This window comes from Penaeus chinensis, chromosome 37 (assembly GCF_019202785.1).
Source record: "Penaeus chinensis breed Huanghai No. 1 chromosome 37, ASM1920278v2, whole genome shotgun sequence".
Classification (NCBI taxonomy): domain Eukaryota; kingdom Metazoa; phylum Arthropoda; class Malacostraca; order Decapoda; family Penaeidae; genus Penaeus; species Penaeus chinensis.
The window spans coordinates 6,325,421-6,343,480 of record NC_061855.1 but is presented as its reverse complement, the minus strand read 5'-3'; the positions used below and the strand labels follow the sequence as shown (position 1 = coordinate 6,343,480).

The window sequence follows — 18,060 nt, the reverse complement described above, 5'->3', positions numbered from 1 at the left end:
CCATACGTATATCCATTTACAGGTATATTCTGATTTTACTGTATTAAGTTTTCTTTATATTGTTTGGAGAGCTCTTATCTCTGTTATCGTAAATGCATGACTTCTACCAATCTTATGTGTTTATCCTTTTCCATGATTTTTTAAGATATATATATATATATATTTTTTTTTTTTTTTTTTTTTTTTTTTTTTTTTTTTTTTTTTTTTTTTTTTTTTTTTTGTATTGGTATTATAATGATCAGGATAATAGCAGTGACATTAAAAGTATTTAAGAAAAAAACATTTTTTCCCCAAAATTCAAGAAATGAGGATATATGAGGTCATGTAAGGCCTATTGATTAACTCCTTGATGGTTGTGCACTTGTGTAGCCATCTGTGTGCAAAGGAAAATTACAAAAAGTTTTCATTATAACCAATATTATTATTACATTTAGATAAAATGTTAAGATAAAATTTAAAGGTAGGTGGGAAAAAAACAAAACAAAAATAAGCATGCTAGAATGACAAGTAAACAGTAAAACTATTTATTGGTTGTAACTTTTTAGATGGATGAGGTTACAGTTATTAAATGCTCATGCAATGCATTTTTAGAGTGTCTTCAATTGCAGGCGCCAGTTTTAAAACCAGGTGCAGTCTGTGCTGGAAAACGGTGTGTTCTAGTGGAATTCTTGACGACACTGTCAGTCTGTCGCATCCAAATACGTCTTGCTTCCCAGGCAGGAATTTTTAGAGAGTTAGTACATTTTTTTATTATCATTATTGTTATTAATTTGTTTAATATGATATGATCATATTTTTTCCTGATATACAAGGGTCTGAGTTGTGCTACATGAATAATTTTGGTACATCTTTGTTACTTTTCCCTTTGTATAAATATGAATTCAGAGATAGAAGTTTTTCTTTGATATTTTGTAACAATTGATTTTCTGATGAGTTATTTTGAACCAATTACACAGACAGTAGTTTATGTTACTGGGTACCTTTTTCATTTCAAAATCTTATATTATCTTACAGTTTGCAAAATCAGTTGGATGAAGAACTTAATCAAATCTCACAGCCAACACAATTCAAACCAGCTCTTGGAGAAGTGTGTGCCATCAAAATGACACATGCACCCTTCTGTGCTCGAGCCAAGGTTATAAAGTATGATCTTGACAGTATTCAGGTTTGTATTTCAGATTTGTTTAACTGAATAGCTATTGGTTTTCATGCTTTTACTTGGTGCTTGATGATCTCATGATATTGAGATTTTGTTTTTTTGTGTAATGTTTCAGTTTCTTGGGAAAACAAAAACTATTGGATTTAGATTTGTCTGTCATTCCCTTTGCAGTGGTCACCTTGTGCAGTAATAAATTGCCTTTAGCATTTCTGTCATTCTTAGAAAGCTCCTTGGAAATCGTGTTCTTTGACTGCTTGAGCATGGATGGCATAAAATCATGCAATGGCTGTGGTGGACTGAATCACAGATGGCACCACATAATGACTTGTCCAGTTGGAGGTGCTTGCCTTTTCAGCAGCAACATTTGTTTGGTCACTGTAAGATGCAGACACCTAAAGTGAAGGTGCTATTAGGTGCCTAATGTTTGCTTGAAGTACCGAGTGAGCCATACAAAAACAAGGAAACTGCCAATGCATGCAGTAACTTTATAGTACTAGCCAATTTGATACTGCAGTTGTAGTGTTAATCATGTCAAACCCCCATTTACAATTCAAGCTGAATCTCTTCCATAGTATCAAAACAGTAATCCTTCATCTGGAACTTAATCTTGGGTAAGAGGAATAAGTCACACTATCCAAATCCTACAGAAGGGGAGTAGATTTTAGGAGAAGTGATTTCCATTTCCTTATTTCCACATAACTAAGAGGATGTGTTGTCATGTTGAAGCACACATTTGCCATGATGCCACCATTCAGAGTAATTCTGCCAGATGGCCTCCCTTAGAATCCCAAAGCAATACAGTAAAATTTAGCATGGACATAGTTTGCCAAAAAAAGTGAGAAGTATGCTATTGGTTACCGTACTAACCTGCCTTGGCCTCTTCCTTCTTAGAGAGTAAGGGTTAATCCACCACAATAGTCTGTAATGTCTCTGGATCATAGCAATAGTTCCAGCTATTTGATAATCATATTTTATAACAAAATTGTTGAAGGAGATATTTATAGACACTGACACCAGGGAGAAGATCCCACACAAATCACAGATAGAGCTTACAACGCTTAAACATCAGTGACATCTGTTTATTATTCCAAGTATGGTAAAAGCATTAGGATTGATGTATAGTGCACAAAATTGCTACTTTGAAGGGTCTATAGTTTTGGATAGTTTTTTGATGTATGCACTAACCCCTTGGTTTGTACATACATTTCTACATCATAAAATACAATTAAAATATGGGTTCCTGAACTAAGCACTGCCCATTATTTGTGAAAAATGATCTTATCATCCGCAGGTGTTGATGGTGGATTGTGGTGGAATGGAATGGGTAAAGTATTCTCAGGTTTTCCCATTGCCTGAGAGATTAGCAAGTTTTAAAAATCTTGCCCTGATGGTGAGCTTAGCTGGAATTGCACCACCAATGGGAAAAAGTGGATGGCCTGGTATCACTTTTGACCGTCTAAAAGAAGAATTGTCAACACGCAGTAACCTTTACATGAAACGCAAGGTAGGGCTTATAAGATTTTATTAACGCCATTGTTACTAATATTATTATACTCTTCTTACAGAGCATACGTACATTTTTCTGTAAAATCACATTGAGCTCTTTACTACTATGGAAAAAGAATTGAATTCAAATATTGTCATTATTAATGTTATTATTATAGTTGCTGTTATTGTTATGTTACTATTATTGCTGCTCCTGTTTTGTTTTTTGTTTTTTCTTATGTTATTGTTCTATTATTATTATAGTTATTAACATCATTATTGTTATTATCATTATTGTTGTTAGTGTTATTATTATCATTGTTATTCCTACTAACTTACAGCTGCTCTGTTCAATAGTTAGTTGCTAGGCCTAAACCTTTTTTTGCACATTTAAAAAAAAATCCAGGGTTATGTGGTCATCTGCTTATTTTTGTTTGTTATAAATACTTTTTATATAAGTTTTTGTTTGTTCATTTCACAGATCTTTGCATTATCTAACCTTGTCTAGTTATAGGAAATTATGAATTATCATATACTATTATCATTTTTACTTTACTTTTGTTGTCATGTAAAATGCATTTTATCCTGATCCTCAGGTATTTTTGGTTGGTAATAAAATAAAAAAAATAGGGCCTTAGTAATATGTACCCACATAGATGTACCCACACAGTTAAATAAGTAGATATGGAAATCATTATGATCATGTATGTAATTTAAAAAAAGAAACAAATTGATTTGCAGGGAGATGAATGTGTTGGTTAATTATCACTTTCATATAGGTATTTCCCTACTCTTAGTTTTGTTCTTCCTCAAATCCAGGGTCGGTCAGTGCTGGACCCTGAATTAGGGGTCAAAGTGATGCCAGTAGAACTGGGCTGGATGCAGGAGGAAGTTGGAGGCCCTTTTGAACCCAACACTGTCCTTACCTTCTCTATCAATGAGCTGTTGATTGAGTGTGGTGTAGCATTACCAGCTAAGTATGTGGTTGGATGGCTTTTATCTTTTTCTTTTCTTTTCTTTTCTTTCTATATTATGAGTATTCCCAGCACTACAAGAAAAACAGTTTCTTTTTCATAGACACAGCAAGAAGACTAATTAAATACATTTGATGAAAATGCCAAAGATTGCCAGATGGCAGGGTTACAGCATGAAATAATCCCTAGTTGTAAATCACTCCTAGCAAGAGCTGTGCGGCAATTACTTTGAAAATTGTCTTTTGATTTCAATTGCCTAAAAGATACACTTATGGTAATGTTCCAGAATTTTTTGTCTTTTTTTACCTGCTCATTCTGACCCAGCCTTTGCAGTTTTCATTAATGACTGAATGGTTAAGCAGTGGCCAAAATGAGGTGACTTTTACAAGTGTCCTATGATATTGATACATTTCTTCACAGGTATTAGATCATATAAACTGTATTTCAACCAAATTATCTTATTGCATCTGTTCATAGTTTATTTTGGTTAAATTGGTTGAATAAGTGTATCCATATAATGATCACAGTCAGTAATGTTTTACATCAAAATATAACCTTTTTTTATGTATAAAGTAGGCTTTACCATTTTGTACAAATATCTAATGTTTTAATTATTTTTTATAGGTCAGTTCAACCAGATAATTCAAATGTAGCTGAAAAGAGCACTCTTGCTGATTCAACATGTACCCTCACCTATGAAAGAGCCCTGAGTTGTGAAGACTTTTGCTTACAGGTAATTTTTTCTAACTTTTTTTTACAGATTCTTTCTAAAGTCTACTATAATCATAACAATTGATTCATTTCTAGAAAAGACTAGTGGAATTTTGCCAAGCACCAGCCAATCAATTTTACAATATTAAAAAATGGTATCTCTTTGCAGGAAGCTGAGAGTTTGAGTATCCTTTCAATGTTAGTTGACCAAGAAAAAATGCCATGTGATACCAAAGAGAACATGTATGAAAAGTTAAAAGAGTGGCCTGCAAGCCCTCTACCTGCTTCTACCACTTTTAATGCCATCCCTTCATATATTGATTATGAGGGCATCATCTACCTACAGCCTGTTGCAAGTGAGTTCTAGATTCAGTAACATAATTATTACGGAGGTAAAGAGCAGTTATTAAGCCCTTGGATCAGGGTGACATTTCCATCACATGAAGAAATTTGGCTAAGGGGCTGGTGACGAGAACGTTGTCATGGAAATTTTTGGCTGAGAGAGAGAGAGAGAGAGAGAGAGAGAGAGAGAGAGAGAGAGAGAGAGAGAGAGAGAGAGAGAGAGAGAGAGAGAGAGAGAGAGAGAGAGAGAGAGATGGGGAAGATGGGAGGGGATGGAGGATTTAGGTGGATTTGCATAGCCAGGTATTTTTGGAGGAATTATGAATGCTCTGATTGGCTGCAATAAATGACGGGACTCATAGAACTGTGAACAATTTGTTTAAGAAGGAGATCTAAGATCTAAGTGCGAGGCGATGGGCGGGGTAGGGAAAGAGTGGGAGGCAATGTGGGACTTGGGGATGTTTTAGAAGGAATTAATAATGCTCTGATTGGCTGCAATAAATGGCAGGAATCATAGAACTGCAAATTTTTTTTTTATAAAATGGGGATCTAAGTTCACAATTCAAGCACTTGCCTGTAGCCATCCCTGGAGATGAAACATTATTTCAATTTCGGAAAGCGAGGCCCTCTCTCCTCTGCTGCCCCTCAAGATGACGACCCAGACATCCTCGGCCTTCCACCTCAGTAAGTTACCTTTAGATTCATTCTGCCTGTAATGTTTTTTTATTTTCTGAATAGTATCGTATGTTCCTCGAATACTGGGCGTCAGCATTCCAATATTCTATTTTATTTCAGATGCCACTGATGATAGAGCACATGAGGTCTGTTTGCCCGCAAGTGCAAGTTGTTGTTGTCCTTCTTCATCTTGGGTGTCCTCATCGGTAACATACGTTGAGATATATATTGTATGGATACATATGTTAGGTAAACCTGCTTCTATATCTGTACTGTATGTATGGATACATGTATGTCTTTTTCTTTCAGGCATTATGACTATTGCCATCGCCATCAGATCTCTTTGATGACATTGTTGATGAGTCCGTCCCTAAGGGGGCTCTAATTCAGAGATAGATTGTATGTCACAACACGACACCAGTCACTGCAGGCAGTGATGAGTCACTGCCTGCAGTTGCTCAGTAATTATGGCAATGGAAGGCTCCTGGTACCAATAAGTTTTTCTTGCAAAAGCAGGATAATTTTCCACAACACAAAGATTTCAGGGGATGTCCTGGAGTCATGAGTCAATGTTCCTGACCTGGATGCCTCTTCTTTGAACGCTTTTTCTTCAAACTTATTAATGTCATCATACAGGGCACAACTGGCAAGCATTTTTCTTGTATTTGCCTATTTTGTGCATACTTGCATAATTTTCTATATGAATACATAGCTTCCTTCATTGCAAGCAATATTGTACACCTTTTCTTCTGTTTTTAGGTACATCATGTGATACCCAATCAGTCCTTCACCTCACATAAAGACCTGGGTTGACACTGCAGCGGCAGAATTAAACACATTGTTTGTATTGCTTCTCCTTATGTTGCTGCAGTTGAAGGGCAAGCAAAAGAACTTCTTGATGTGGGACCCCCTCAACACTCAGCTTGTATTTCCACTGACAGTGATGAGGGATAGATTTGAGGCACTATGCAGTCGCCTCCATGTGGTGAGTAGAACCTGTCCGTGACCACCTGTGGAGGCTTCAGCCAGTGATCAACCTGTTGTCTTGTCAGTTCTCGTCAGTCTAGACTCCTTCCAAGAGGGTGATGAAAGTCTGTGGAAGTTCTGGTAGTCTACATACCTGACAAGCTTGCGCACTTTAGAGTAAAAGTTGAAAAGCTTGTGGTCAGTCAAGTAAGTTTGCTTGAGATTCACCTGGTACCCTTGCTGCATATATCTGTGTGTACATAGGTTGCATTGTGGGCAATTTGTTTTCTTTCTCTTTTCCAGACCTAAAGCTCAGGCTATGTGTGCACGTTCCAGATTTATACAGGCCAGGACAAAGGGGACATGCCTTCATTCTCGAAGGTTGTCATTGACTTGATGGGTACCACGGGCCTATTTGGAAAGGGGCACGAGGTACCTAGTGATAACTGATACACCTCTCCTGGCCTTTTCCATTACCTGCAGAGTCAGCGAGTTAAAGCAGTTAACACAGTTCATGTCAACTGCAAGAACATGCCAATAGACCTGCAGGCTGTCGACAATTCATAATAGTAAGATGATCACAATCTCAGACCTACATGGTCGACAGAGACTGAAGCCTCTTTTGGTAGTTGACTACAATGTCAGGATGAAGGGGGTGGACATGAGTGACCAGCTGGCTCAGTCATACCCAAGCTCTCGCAAGTCCTTCAAATGGACCATTAAAGTCCTTTATAAATTATTGAGGTGGCAGTCATCAATTTCTTCCCAGTGCACTAAGCTCTCTGCTGGCCTTCAGGAAGTGGCTCGTTTGCAAGCTCCTTCAGGATTTCCACCAGTCCAAGAGTGTGGAAAGTACCGTCTGTGAGCCATACATGGGAGAGGGCCATCTCCAAGAAGGACATCGTCTAAAATGCACAATTGCTTGCACCTGGGCGTTGTTGCCAAAGGTGTAAGGTATACTGCACCTGAGGCATAATGAAGGAAAACCCACACTATGTGCTTGCATTGAGAGGTGGCATTTTGCCAATATTGCTGTTTCCAGCCATACCACACACTGGAAAATTATGCATGATGTGCATATAAAATTATTGATGATGTCCATAGAATATAAATAATAAATAAAATAATATACTAAAGAAAAATGTCTTTGTTTATCCTTCACTAGCATGATGCTTCTTGTATTGAACAGTATGTAAACTACTTGGAGATATAATATGAAGTGCAACTAACCAAAACAGTCTGTTACTGTATTGATATAGCATAGGGGAATGTTTATCTTTGAAAATTAACAATATGAAAAATGCAATTAAAATATTGCTTGTATAACATGAGGTCTTCTCAAAAGCAGTATATTACCAGCATGATAAAGCATGACAAATTACAAATTTAGACCTCGGAGAATTGTAAAACAGTAGATTTGCGTTTGCAGGAAATGATTGTGTCTTTATTCCTGTACTGTGTAAGCTACTTGGACAGATAATATGAAATGTAAACAACGAAAAGAATCTACTACTCTTTTGATATAGTGTAATAAACAATATTTTTAGAAATCTGAATAGAAAAGATAATGCTAATGCATAATATTACCTGCTTCGTGCAGAGGATAAACTATTTGCAGAGATTGCTTTATGAATACAGTGTATTGTCACCATGATGCAGCCTAACAAATTACAAATATAGATCTCGTAAAATGAAAATATAGCATAATCACATCTACAAAAGAAGTGACTGATCGCGGAGGTCAGTAGGCTTGATACCGTGCATAAGTGTTCATGTGGGCCAGGTACAGTAGCCACATATCTGGGAGAGTTGCTACCCTAGTAGGCCTAATACCAGGATTTTCAATCGACAAAGCACCCGGATCCAAGGGGTTAATAAGAGGTCTGTACAGGTAATGTTATGTCTGTGAGCCATGATTTTCATTCACCATTCAAGAATTAGTTTTATCATGATTATTTTTCTTCTCATCCTCCTCTCTAAATAAAATAGAGTTTCTTCTGTTTTTATACAATAAAAGAATAGATGTGTATTTTATGTATATTACTAATCTAGTGTTAGGAGTTTGAATCTCTCTGATGACATGAGTGATTACGACTCCAACTGTTCCTAGTGCAATGGAAAGTGGTGACTTATTATTTATTCCAAAGGTAAATAAGTGATTGCAATTATATTTGTATATCACTTTTCATTCAGCATAAGTGACCTGCAAGTTTTGATTCTTTCCTTAGATACACGAAACATTGAGTTAATGCGGGAGAGCCAAACAATGCAGTTTACCGGAACAGTTGCAACAGACGAGGACCTATGTTGGAGTCCGGGAGACCCAGTTGTTGCCATGTTCCATCTGGATAAAAAGTGGTACAGAGCTACAGTCCTTCAGGCAAGTTTCAAGCTGCATTTGCTAATGTAGTCTGGATAGTCATTTTTCTTTAGTCCCGAAAGACCACAATACCATGGCCTTTCATTGCTGTCTCGTGTTCTAGGAGACAAGGGATACAGAGGAATGGATTTAATTATATGGAGTGCTATATATTACAAGAATTCTTTAAAGGGGTTGAAGAGGAATGGGGGCATAGGAATGGGTATAGTAGGTTAGAATTGGAAGATATTTGCTCAACAGTACCAGAATTACTTCCTCATACTTCCTGCTTCCCCTTGATATTGGGGGGGGGGAGAGAGAAAAAAAAAAAAAAATAGCCTGCCAGTTTTTGAGAGACTGCATTTCATTGCCTCTGCTGGTATCTAGGGTAAAAATGTAAAAATTCACTTCACTGTTTGTCCTTTAATAATCGTTTTTATATTATATTTGCTCTTGATGTTACCATAGTTTTCTCTTGATATTGATTTAGATATGAAAAAGTATTCCAGTCGTATCTTATTTTCATACTGATTATTGTTCTTATTACATTTCTTTGCTGTAATTTGGAAATGTTATTATTTGCAATATTATTTTAGTTGTTGATTATGTTATTAATGTTATTATCAGTATTATTATTGTTAACGTTATTATTCTTATTATTATTGTTATTATTATTACTTTTGTTGTTATTGTTATTATGATAAGTGTATCATTGTTATGATGATGATTATTATTATTACTATTATTGTAATTATCATCATCATTATTTTTATTATTGATTATTTTTCTCTTAGGTATCATAATTATCAAGCTAATCATTATTAGTGTTCTGTATTATGATTATTGCTTATACTTATGATTATTACTTATTTTGTTGTTATTAATGTCATTTATATAATTTCACTATTATTATTATTATTATTATTATTATTATTGTTATTACTGTTATTACTGTTATTACTGATATTATTTCACTAAATGATTTTGTTATATTTGTTATTATTCTCTGTTCTTGACGTCTTGATGCTAAAAGGCCTAGTACAACTGGTGGAACATAATCAGAATTCACTTAGCACAATATTATACTGGAAACAAAGTATCCACTTGTTAACTCCTCCTTGTTCTAATCCTCTCTTGCCCATACAAGCACTGATCTGTGCTTAGATATCTGGCCATGCACAGAAGAGTATATGCATATACAGTAGCTCTGCATATCTTTATTCTGCTGTAGAAGATCTTCCATCTCCCATTCTGTGAGGCAATGGATGAGTGTTCGGTTTGTGGTTAGTGTTTAATTACACTTCTAGGCGAGATTCTTAAGCACTGGTACACCTAGTTATTCCTATTGGACGAGGTCAGGGCTGGACACTTGTTAGTGCATGGTTCCATTGCTACTGAGCACCCAGAAAGGGTAGCTTATGTGTATTTCACCTCTGACCTATGTGCAAGATTTTTCCTGTGGGATAGTGTTATAACTAGGGCAACTTCTTTCCCTGATGGGGTCACCTAGGCAGGTCATCATAGAGGTTGTAGCCTGTCCTGCATCTTCATGGTTTCTGAAGTTTTCCTTGTTTTACTTTCTACTGGCAAAGTCATTCCATTGCCAAATAGTTGCTGTAGAGGACAGCCCAGAGCAGTTGATTTTCAAGTAAATTCAAGTCATTTAAATGCATGTCATGGAATAGTTTTACATTTATATCACATGTTTTATTTCAGCTGATATATCCTAGTTGTAATTTGAATTTTACTTTTTGCTTTTAAATAAAGTGTATTATTTTTCCATAGCGGGAGGAAGATGGAAATGTCAAGGTGCAGTTTGTTGACTATGGCAATGAAGAAACAGTGGTGTTCAATCAGTTACGGCAAACCATCACATTTAGCCATATCCCAATTCAGTGCCATAGAGCTGTGTTGCATGGAATTGTTCCTGTAGGTTCCTTTTTGCTTTGTTTGAAAATTTTATTTGGCAACATGTCATTCTTTTATTTATTATATTTGGTTCATTATATATGTTACTTGGTTCTCAATCCTGTTCCTGTGTTTTGTTTTTCCCCTTTTAGAACTCATTGAGTGGTAAATGGGAGACAAAACTTCTAGACTTCATTCATAGCACCATAGTTGAGAAAGAGTGTAGAATACAAGTTATAGAGAAGCCAAAAGAGGATGGATTACTTAAGGTGAGAACCCATTTCAGCCATTGGCTGAGAGTGGGCTTTGTAAGTTAAAAAGTTAGCCTTGCAATGAATGTGAATGGCAAAGGAATATGGGGAGCTATTATTATGTAAATGAAAGCATGAGCATTGGATGTTTAATTAGTGAATAGATTTCTAAATTCTGTAAAGATAACTTAGAACAAACTGAAAGGATTTTGGTCCTTGCTGTAATGATACTTCAAGAAATTGCAGGGAATAGACACTTTGTATACTTTTGTCAGAATACCACAACTTTTAAAAAGTTAATAAAATGTCTGAATCATGTGGATGTCAATTGGACAATTAGAACCCTTATCTTTTTTCAGGTGAACTTAGAAATATTGGATGTTGCCATAGATCTTTCTTCCTTGTTAGCAGACAAAATGAAGGTGTGCAGGCGACTGTCAAAATTTGAGTCTCAATTTGAATATGAAGATAGTGTTGATGTGGTAAGTTGGAAGTTGATTCTTAATTTGTATATTTTGTGGGTTGTATATTATTTCTTACTATCAAGTGTTGATTATTAATGTTAGATTAGTATAGTATTATTATGTTATTTCAGGTTGTATTTTCCCTTTTTAATTTTGTGCTTATGTTTACGGTGTCTTGAGTTGGAGAATGTGTGCATGGGGACAAGTAAATGGTAATCATTACCATTTGCAAGCCACCCATTTTCACTGCCTGAGGATTGAGTTGGTGCCTGTAGACCTCTTTTATCCTCGACTTCAGCAAACATTTTCAATCTTTCTTTGTTAATTACCAAATATTTTTTTTATGAGCTGAAACCTGTTTTCTTAAATTTGGAATTATCAGAAGTATGTCCCCCTGTGAGTGTTGTTATGTGCCATGTAGCCCACCTTTGAGGGGTCATTGACAATCAGAATATATGAATCTTACTTATCAAAAAGGCAAGATTTGAAATCAAACTTAATTTCATGTGAAGTTTTGAAATTAAGATTATTTTATCATTATACTTGTGTACTTGATTTTTTTTGTAAAATATAAGAAAAAAGAAGTATGTATATATATGCTTTCATTAAAATACTTACACAGTGAAGCCTAATGCAAGGATTTTTGCCCATGCCTTTGCTGTAAGGCACCTGGATCAAACAGCTAATAGGCCTAACTGACCTCACTTAATATCCCAATTCCTTGAGGTTTAGGAAAAGTTTTATATCTTATGAATTTTATCAATATTAGGTGATATTTGGAAGAAAAAGGTAATTAACTCCTTGGTGACTAAGCTCTTGTGGAGCCATCTTTTTGTAAGTAAAATTGATGAACTAAAATAATAGTAGCCATGGCATGTATCTACATCATCCCAGCAACAATTAATTAATACTTTTGAGTTTGCCTTTCCAGGCACAAAATTTGTTTAAAGTTCATATTTTATTCTTACCAGGTTGTTGAGAGTGATATATCATTAGACTCAGTGCTGGATTTATCTCTGCCAGTGCCAGCTCTCAAACTGCCAAGGGATCCAAGTGAAATTTTTCCAATCAAAGTCACTGCCATCAAGGATCCCTCTCATGTATATATCACACCAGAGTTTCTTGGCACAGGACCATTATCCGCAACACAGAAATTAGCAGAAGAAAGTTTTAAAGCAAACTCAAGTTTTATTAATCAAGCTGCATGTGACATAAAAACCTACTCAGTTGTATCAAATCCTGTGATAGGTAAGCAATCTGAGAGTAATGTATCGTTCCTGTTTAATGAAAGTATTCAACTTGCATCTCGTCTGAAATTGAATTAGGTATTACATTATAATATTATGTACATCGGCTTTTAAAAAGTCAGTTTTTGCAACTTTGTGGTGTTTAGCTCATTTTTAATAGCAGCATATTAAAGAAAAAGTATGTTTCTGTACAGGGATTGGTCTTTTCTTTAGTTATAAAACATATGTCTTGATATAGTTCAGTGCATTTACACATAATTTCCTTTCATTGAAAAATGATGTTTGATTTTAAAACATTGGTCACATAGTAAACCATAATCAGACAGTGTTGACTGTCATGGTTTTAGTCAGTGAAATGAGAATAAATTTTCTGCTTTCATACTCCAACTCAAATGATTATTTCTGTATGAGTTCAAGCAGGGAAATAAACTCATAAGAAACTCCATATGCCAAATGGAGATTTTAAAATGCAATAGAATAACAGTGACATTTGATCATCGCACATCTGCATAAAAGGTTCATTTAGCCTTTATATATGTAATTCAAAATTAAACTACCATTTTTACCATTGATTTTTAAAGTGTATGATAAAAGAGCCAAACAAATATAATTAGAAAAAAAATCAATGGGTTACTTCAGTGATATATTATATTTGTAACAGCATTATTTGATAAACTAGTTTAAATTTAAAATTTTCATTTCTTTTTCGATTTATAACACTTGAAACCCATAGTGGGTTTGTCTTCCATTTCATAAACAGGGAGTTGTGTTTGGGTTATTCTGCAATTAGTATCTTAGATCCAAAATTAATTGATGTCTTCTTTCCACGCATATACAGGTGAGATGTACCTTGGAAAATCCCTTAGAGGTGAATGGTGCAGAGTGCAGGTTAAAAATATTGATCCAACTGGAATTACTGTCCTTTACATAGATATTGGAAATGTTGAAAGGATACCACAAAATTGGTAAGAAAATTAGTGCTTCCATTAGTATTTTCCCAGAGGATACAGATAAGTTTACCCTACTCACTCACATTGTGTCAACTCTGTATTTGAGTGTTGGAGGTGGAACCTTCTGCCTGCCTGTGGTCTATTACAGTGATATAGGAGGGAGAGGTAATTATTAGGAAGAGAGAAGTATTTGTTGGAGAAAAGAGAACTTCAGTAAGAGAAAAGGTGTTAGGGTATTTATGACTTGCGGTTGTTGTATTTACTCCTTTTCTTATCTTCATTTTAACAAGCTTGTTCAGATAACTCTCTTGCCAGACATTCACCTCACACTTGGCAGCTCTTCCAGCCTCTGAATATTACAATCATAGATATGCTGCAAGGTGAAGAGAGGTAACCAGTTTGAGATAGCTATGTTGTCCTTTGGGAACTTTTATGTTTTTTTGTGTATTCTGTAATTATTATTGTTACTAGTAGTAGTTATAGTAGTAGTAGTAGTAGTAGGGCTTCTCTTCCTCTGGATATTAGCATAGTTTTGTTTTAGTTATATATTTATTCAGCAATTCTTCCTTCCCAGCCAGTGTCACCTCCCTCCATTCTGCTCCCTTTCTCCAAGGTCCATTATCTTTTCTTGAAGCTTACTGTGCTTTATAGCTACTACTGTATCATAGGGATATTGCAGTTTAAAGTACTGAATTAAAGTGTTTGATACCCGGTGTACTCAGGATATTCTGTACTGCGATAGGCTGATCCTAGGTACCTCACACTGAGAAAGATCAAAATAGGGTAGCCAATACCGGGATAGGTCAAAACAAGGTATCATGTACTACAGTAGATCACTTGGTATCTAGTACAAGGATAAACCATTATAATGAAGCATACACTAGTAGAAATGAAAGAATGCTGCATAATTTTATTTTTGAGTTAGATATAGAATTGACTTTGTTAAACGGACAGATTTGTAAAGTTTATGCAATGCTAGAATACCCAGTATGACACTTCAACAGGTTGGTTATGTGTCCAAGTGAAGGAAAGAAAATCCCAGCAAATGCCATCTGTGTAAATTTGCATTGTGTGGAGCCACGGGATGGACCTCATGCTCCTTGGGATGAAGATGCTTTGAAGTGCATAAGCAGTTGCTTCATGCATTCAGCTGACAAAAAATTCTATGCTGTAGTTAAGGTATATATTTATTAACTTACTGTTGTTTTTTCTTCTTCTGTATGACAAGTAGCTTTTTTAAGGTGAATTTATATATTCAAGTTTTTAAGTACTTTATTATCAGATATTCTTCTTGCGATTACAGGAAGAAGGAACTCCTCCTGTGGTAGAAATCTACAGCGTGGATGAACATGGAACTCGCACCCTGGCCTATGCAGATGCTATATCAAAAGGACATATTGTTCTTGGGGAACAGGTGAAAGAATAATATTTTTTTTATATACATGTTATAAAAAGAATTACATAATTTCCAAAACAAAAAAGAAATTGAATTTTATAATGTCTAAAGTTTAAGTCAATTTTTGTAAGTTAGCTATACAAACTAGGACATATTTTATTATTTTCTTAGATTTCCCAGCCTTTCTCTCAAGCAGTTGAAAGAAAATATTAATCTTTAGTATTTTCACTCATTTGGGAAGCTGTCATTATTTGTCTGAACATTTTATTTCACCATTTTTATGTACATATATTATCAGATTCACATTGTTTTGTTTACATATTCCCAGTGATTTGTATTAGTTTATGTAAGTTTTGTTTTTTCTTCTCACAAATAGAGTTACATAGAAAATGTATGATGTTACTGATTACATAGTGGTGTTTTTCCCATTGATTGGTGTCTTTTTAAAAACACATTTTGACAAGCAAAATGAGATGATTTTTATTTTATGAATTAACAGTTGTATTGATTATTTACTTATTGCTGAATAATTCCAGAATACAAAAAATACTAATTTGTAGATACGTAATCATGTTCGTGTTTAGTTACATGAAACAAATAAGTATAAAAAAGGAAACTTTTTTCCTATTAACCATTGTGTTTGGTTACAGTTTGTAATACATGACTAGAATATTGGTTTCTTTTTCAATTAGAACATCTTAATGATATGGTCACTTGTTTATGTTAACAAGAGGAGACTTTGCTTTCCTCGTAATTTTGTAGCATCTCTTGATATTATTTCATGTCGAGAGGTTAAGCTCTTTACAAGATCAGCAGTATATAGCTTTGTTTATGTTATATATGATTGTAATAACTCCTAATATATCTGAAAGTACTGAATAAACCCTTTGTGATTTATTTTTGGTCGATTGTAATAAAAAAAAAGAATGAACTACAGTTTTATATTTACCCATCTTTAACAAATCATTAGTGATGTATTTATTAATTTATGGCTTACAAGTTTATTGCTATAAATATTTGCAGCAAGAAAAGCATCAGAATACACAAGAAGAGAACATAATTTACAACTTTGTAATTGTTGAGTGAATTGGAAGGTTATATTTCAAGCATGATTATATTTAAATTACTGTTATGTGATGCAGATGAAATTGCAACACAATATATATATATAAATTTCATAAAGTAGTTAAGTGGTTCATTTTTACATTTCAATTTCATTCAACTCAGTATAGTGAATTTACTGGCTTACTATGATATCAGTGACACTTGAACTTTAATTACTTTAATTTCAAAAAGAACTCAACTACAGAAAACACCATTGAAACAGGAAGATCATTTATCTATGATGATAATGATAACTTATATTTAATTGGGTTCTGATGAGTAACTGAACTGGGAGGCATTGACAAAAAGTGGCCAGAAAAGCTATTGAAAAGTAACAGCTTCACTATTAAAAATATGTGTTGTAAAAGAATAAAGTTTGCAAAATGAGAGTTTTAATACAAGAATTTGTTGTGATTTGACTATCATATATAGTAGTCACATGATTGGTATGAAGCAGCAAATATGAGTTAAATAACGAAGTGCAGTATCTTAAGATCACCAAATATCAGTTGAAGTTTATCCAAGGTCACTGCAATAGATCGATGTTTATTTGGTAATTAAAATATGAATACACTTCATGCCAGGCAATATCTTTGACGCTCGTGTCTATATATCAGGAAATGTGCACCAACCATTTTCCTCATTTAAAATTACAAACAGCTGATTTACATGTGCAAGGCTTATTACCACATTACCCAACATTTTTCCTTTCGCTCTTCATTGACTAAATATAAACCATTCATAGTGCAACTTTATTATTACTCTACCATAGTGCTATATATGTAAAAACACTTGCACGGTTTATTCATACACTGAAAACTTTTGTCATGAGCCTATACATGTTATTCATACAGTTTATGGTAAACGTAAATTCAACATCACTTACACTTCTCCCGTGCAATTACTAAATAAAGAAAATATATTGTCCAAGTGAGGACTGAACGCCTGCCGCTTTCAGGCAGCACAATTACGAAGATTGCGCGGGAGTTCAGGTGTCATAAAAGGGTTGGGATATGCGCTGGGCATTCCACATAGAGACATCAAAATGGCATAATGAAATAGTACCTATATAAGGAGTAAATCAAATGCCAGTCTTATTGTTGAGCTGTTTCCTAATCCCTCGCTATTGGTTTAATGCCGTGATACTGTATATTCACCGGCATATTTATATTCCTTGTGTGACGTATGTATCCCAGACGGTATGGCATTATTCCGATTACAGTTAGGTAAATGGATCGCATGAAGGTATGTGTAGGCTGAGGGTAATTGTGAGTTTTGTCGTAGGGTGTGTAAGTATCACTGATGGGTGTACTTGACCGCGTGATGACATTTTGTCCGGTCGGAAAGTCATCTACCACTTGGCTTCCGATCGATCAAGGTCGTTGGAAAATCGTCTTGTTATGGAAGACAAGTAATTCTCTCTAAATCCATGGCCGGTGTTCCTAGCTTTTTTCAAAATACGTTTTTCTCTGTCTTAATGTTTGTGTCTTTGTTTGTACCCGTCTTTCTCTCTCTCTCTCTCTCTCTCTCTCTCTCTCTCTCTCTCTCTCTCTCTCTCTCTCTCTCTCTCTCTCTCTCTCTCTCTCTCTCTCTCCTGCTCTCTCTCTCTCTCTCTCCTGCTCTCTCTCTCTCTCTCCTGCTCTCTCTCTCTCTCTCTCTCTCTCTCTCTCTCTCTCTCTCTCTCTCTCTCTCTCTCTCTCTCTCTCTCTCTCTCTCTCTCTCTCTCTCTCTCTCTCTCTCTCTCTCTCTCTCTCTCTCTCTCTCTCTCTCTCTCTCTCTCTCTCTCTCTCTCTCTCTCTCTCTCTCTCTCTCCTGCTCTCTCTCTCCTGCTCTCTCTCTCTCTCTCCTGCTCTCTCTCTCTCTCTCTCTCTCTCTCTCTCTCTCTCTCTCTCTCTCTCTTCTCTCTCTCCTCTCTCTCTCTCTCTCTCTCTCTCTCTCTCTCTCTCTCTCTCTCTCTCTCTCTCTCTCTCTCTCTCTCTCTCTTCTCTCTCTCTCTCTCTCTCTCTCTCTCTCTCTCTCTCTCTCTCTCTCTCTCTCTCTCTTCTCTCTCTCTCTCTCTCTCTCTCTCT

At 35.3% G+C, this 18,060-nt stretch overlaps 1 protein-coding gene across 1 annotated transcript in view; it reads left to right on the top strand.

Annotated features, from left to right (window-relative positions):
• Positions 1 to 17,518, top strand: part of LOC125045612 (RING finger protein 17-like) — a 20,142-nt gene extending 2,624 nt beyond the window's left edge. Inside the window, exons 6-19 of the mRNA XM_047642990.1 lie at positions 609 to 733; positions 1,015 to 1,165; positions 2,451 to 2,663; positions 3,464 to 3,621; positions 4,243 to 4,351; positions 4,499 to 4,685; positions 8,541 to 8,692; positions 10,457 to 10,600; positions 10,732 to 10,848; positions 11,190 to 11,312; positions 12,266 to 12,542; positions 13,380 to 13,506; positions 14,496 to 14,670; positions 14,795 to 17,518. Coding sequence (XP_047498946.1) covers positions 609 to 733; positions 1,015 to 1,165; positions 2,451 to 2,663; positions 3,464 to 3,621; positions 4,243 to 4,351; positions 4,499 to 4,685; positions 8,541 to 8,692; positions 10,457 to 10,600; positions 10,732 to 10,848; positions 11,190 to 11,312; positions 12,266 to 12,542; positions 13,380 to 13,506; positions 14,496 to 14,670; positions 14,795 to 14,917 — 2,181 coding nt within the window. The 3' untranslated portion in view covers positions 14,918 to 17,518. The remainder of the gene's footprint in view (positions 1 to 608; positions 734 to 1,014; positions 1,166 to 2,450; positions 2,664 to 3,463; positions 3,622 to 4,242; positions 4,352 to 4,498; positions 4,686 to 8,540; positions 8,693 to 10,456; positions 10,601 to 10,731; positions 10,849 to 11,189; positions 11,313 to 12,265; positions 12,543 to 13,379; positions 13,507 to 14,495; positions 14,671 to 14,794) is intronic.
• Positions 17,519 to 18,060: the final 542 nt, after the last annotated feature.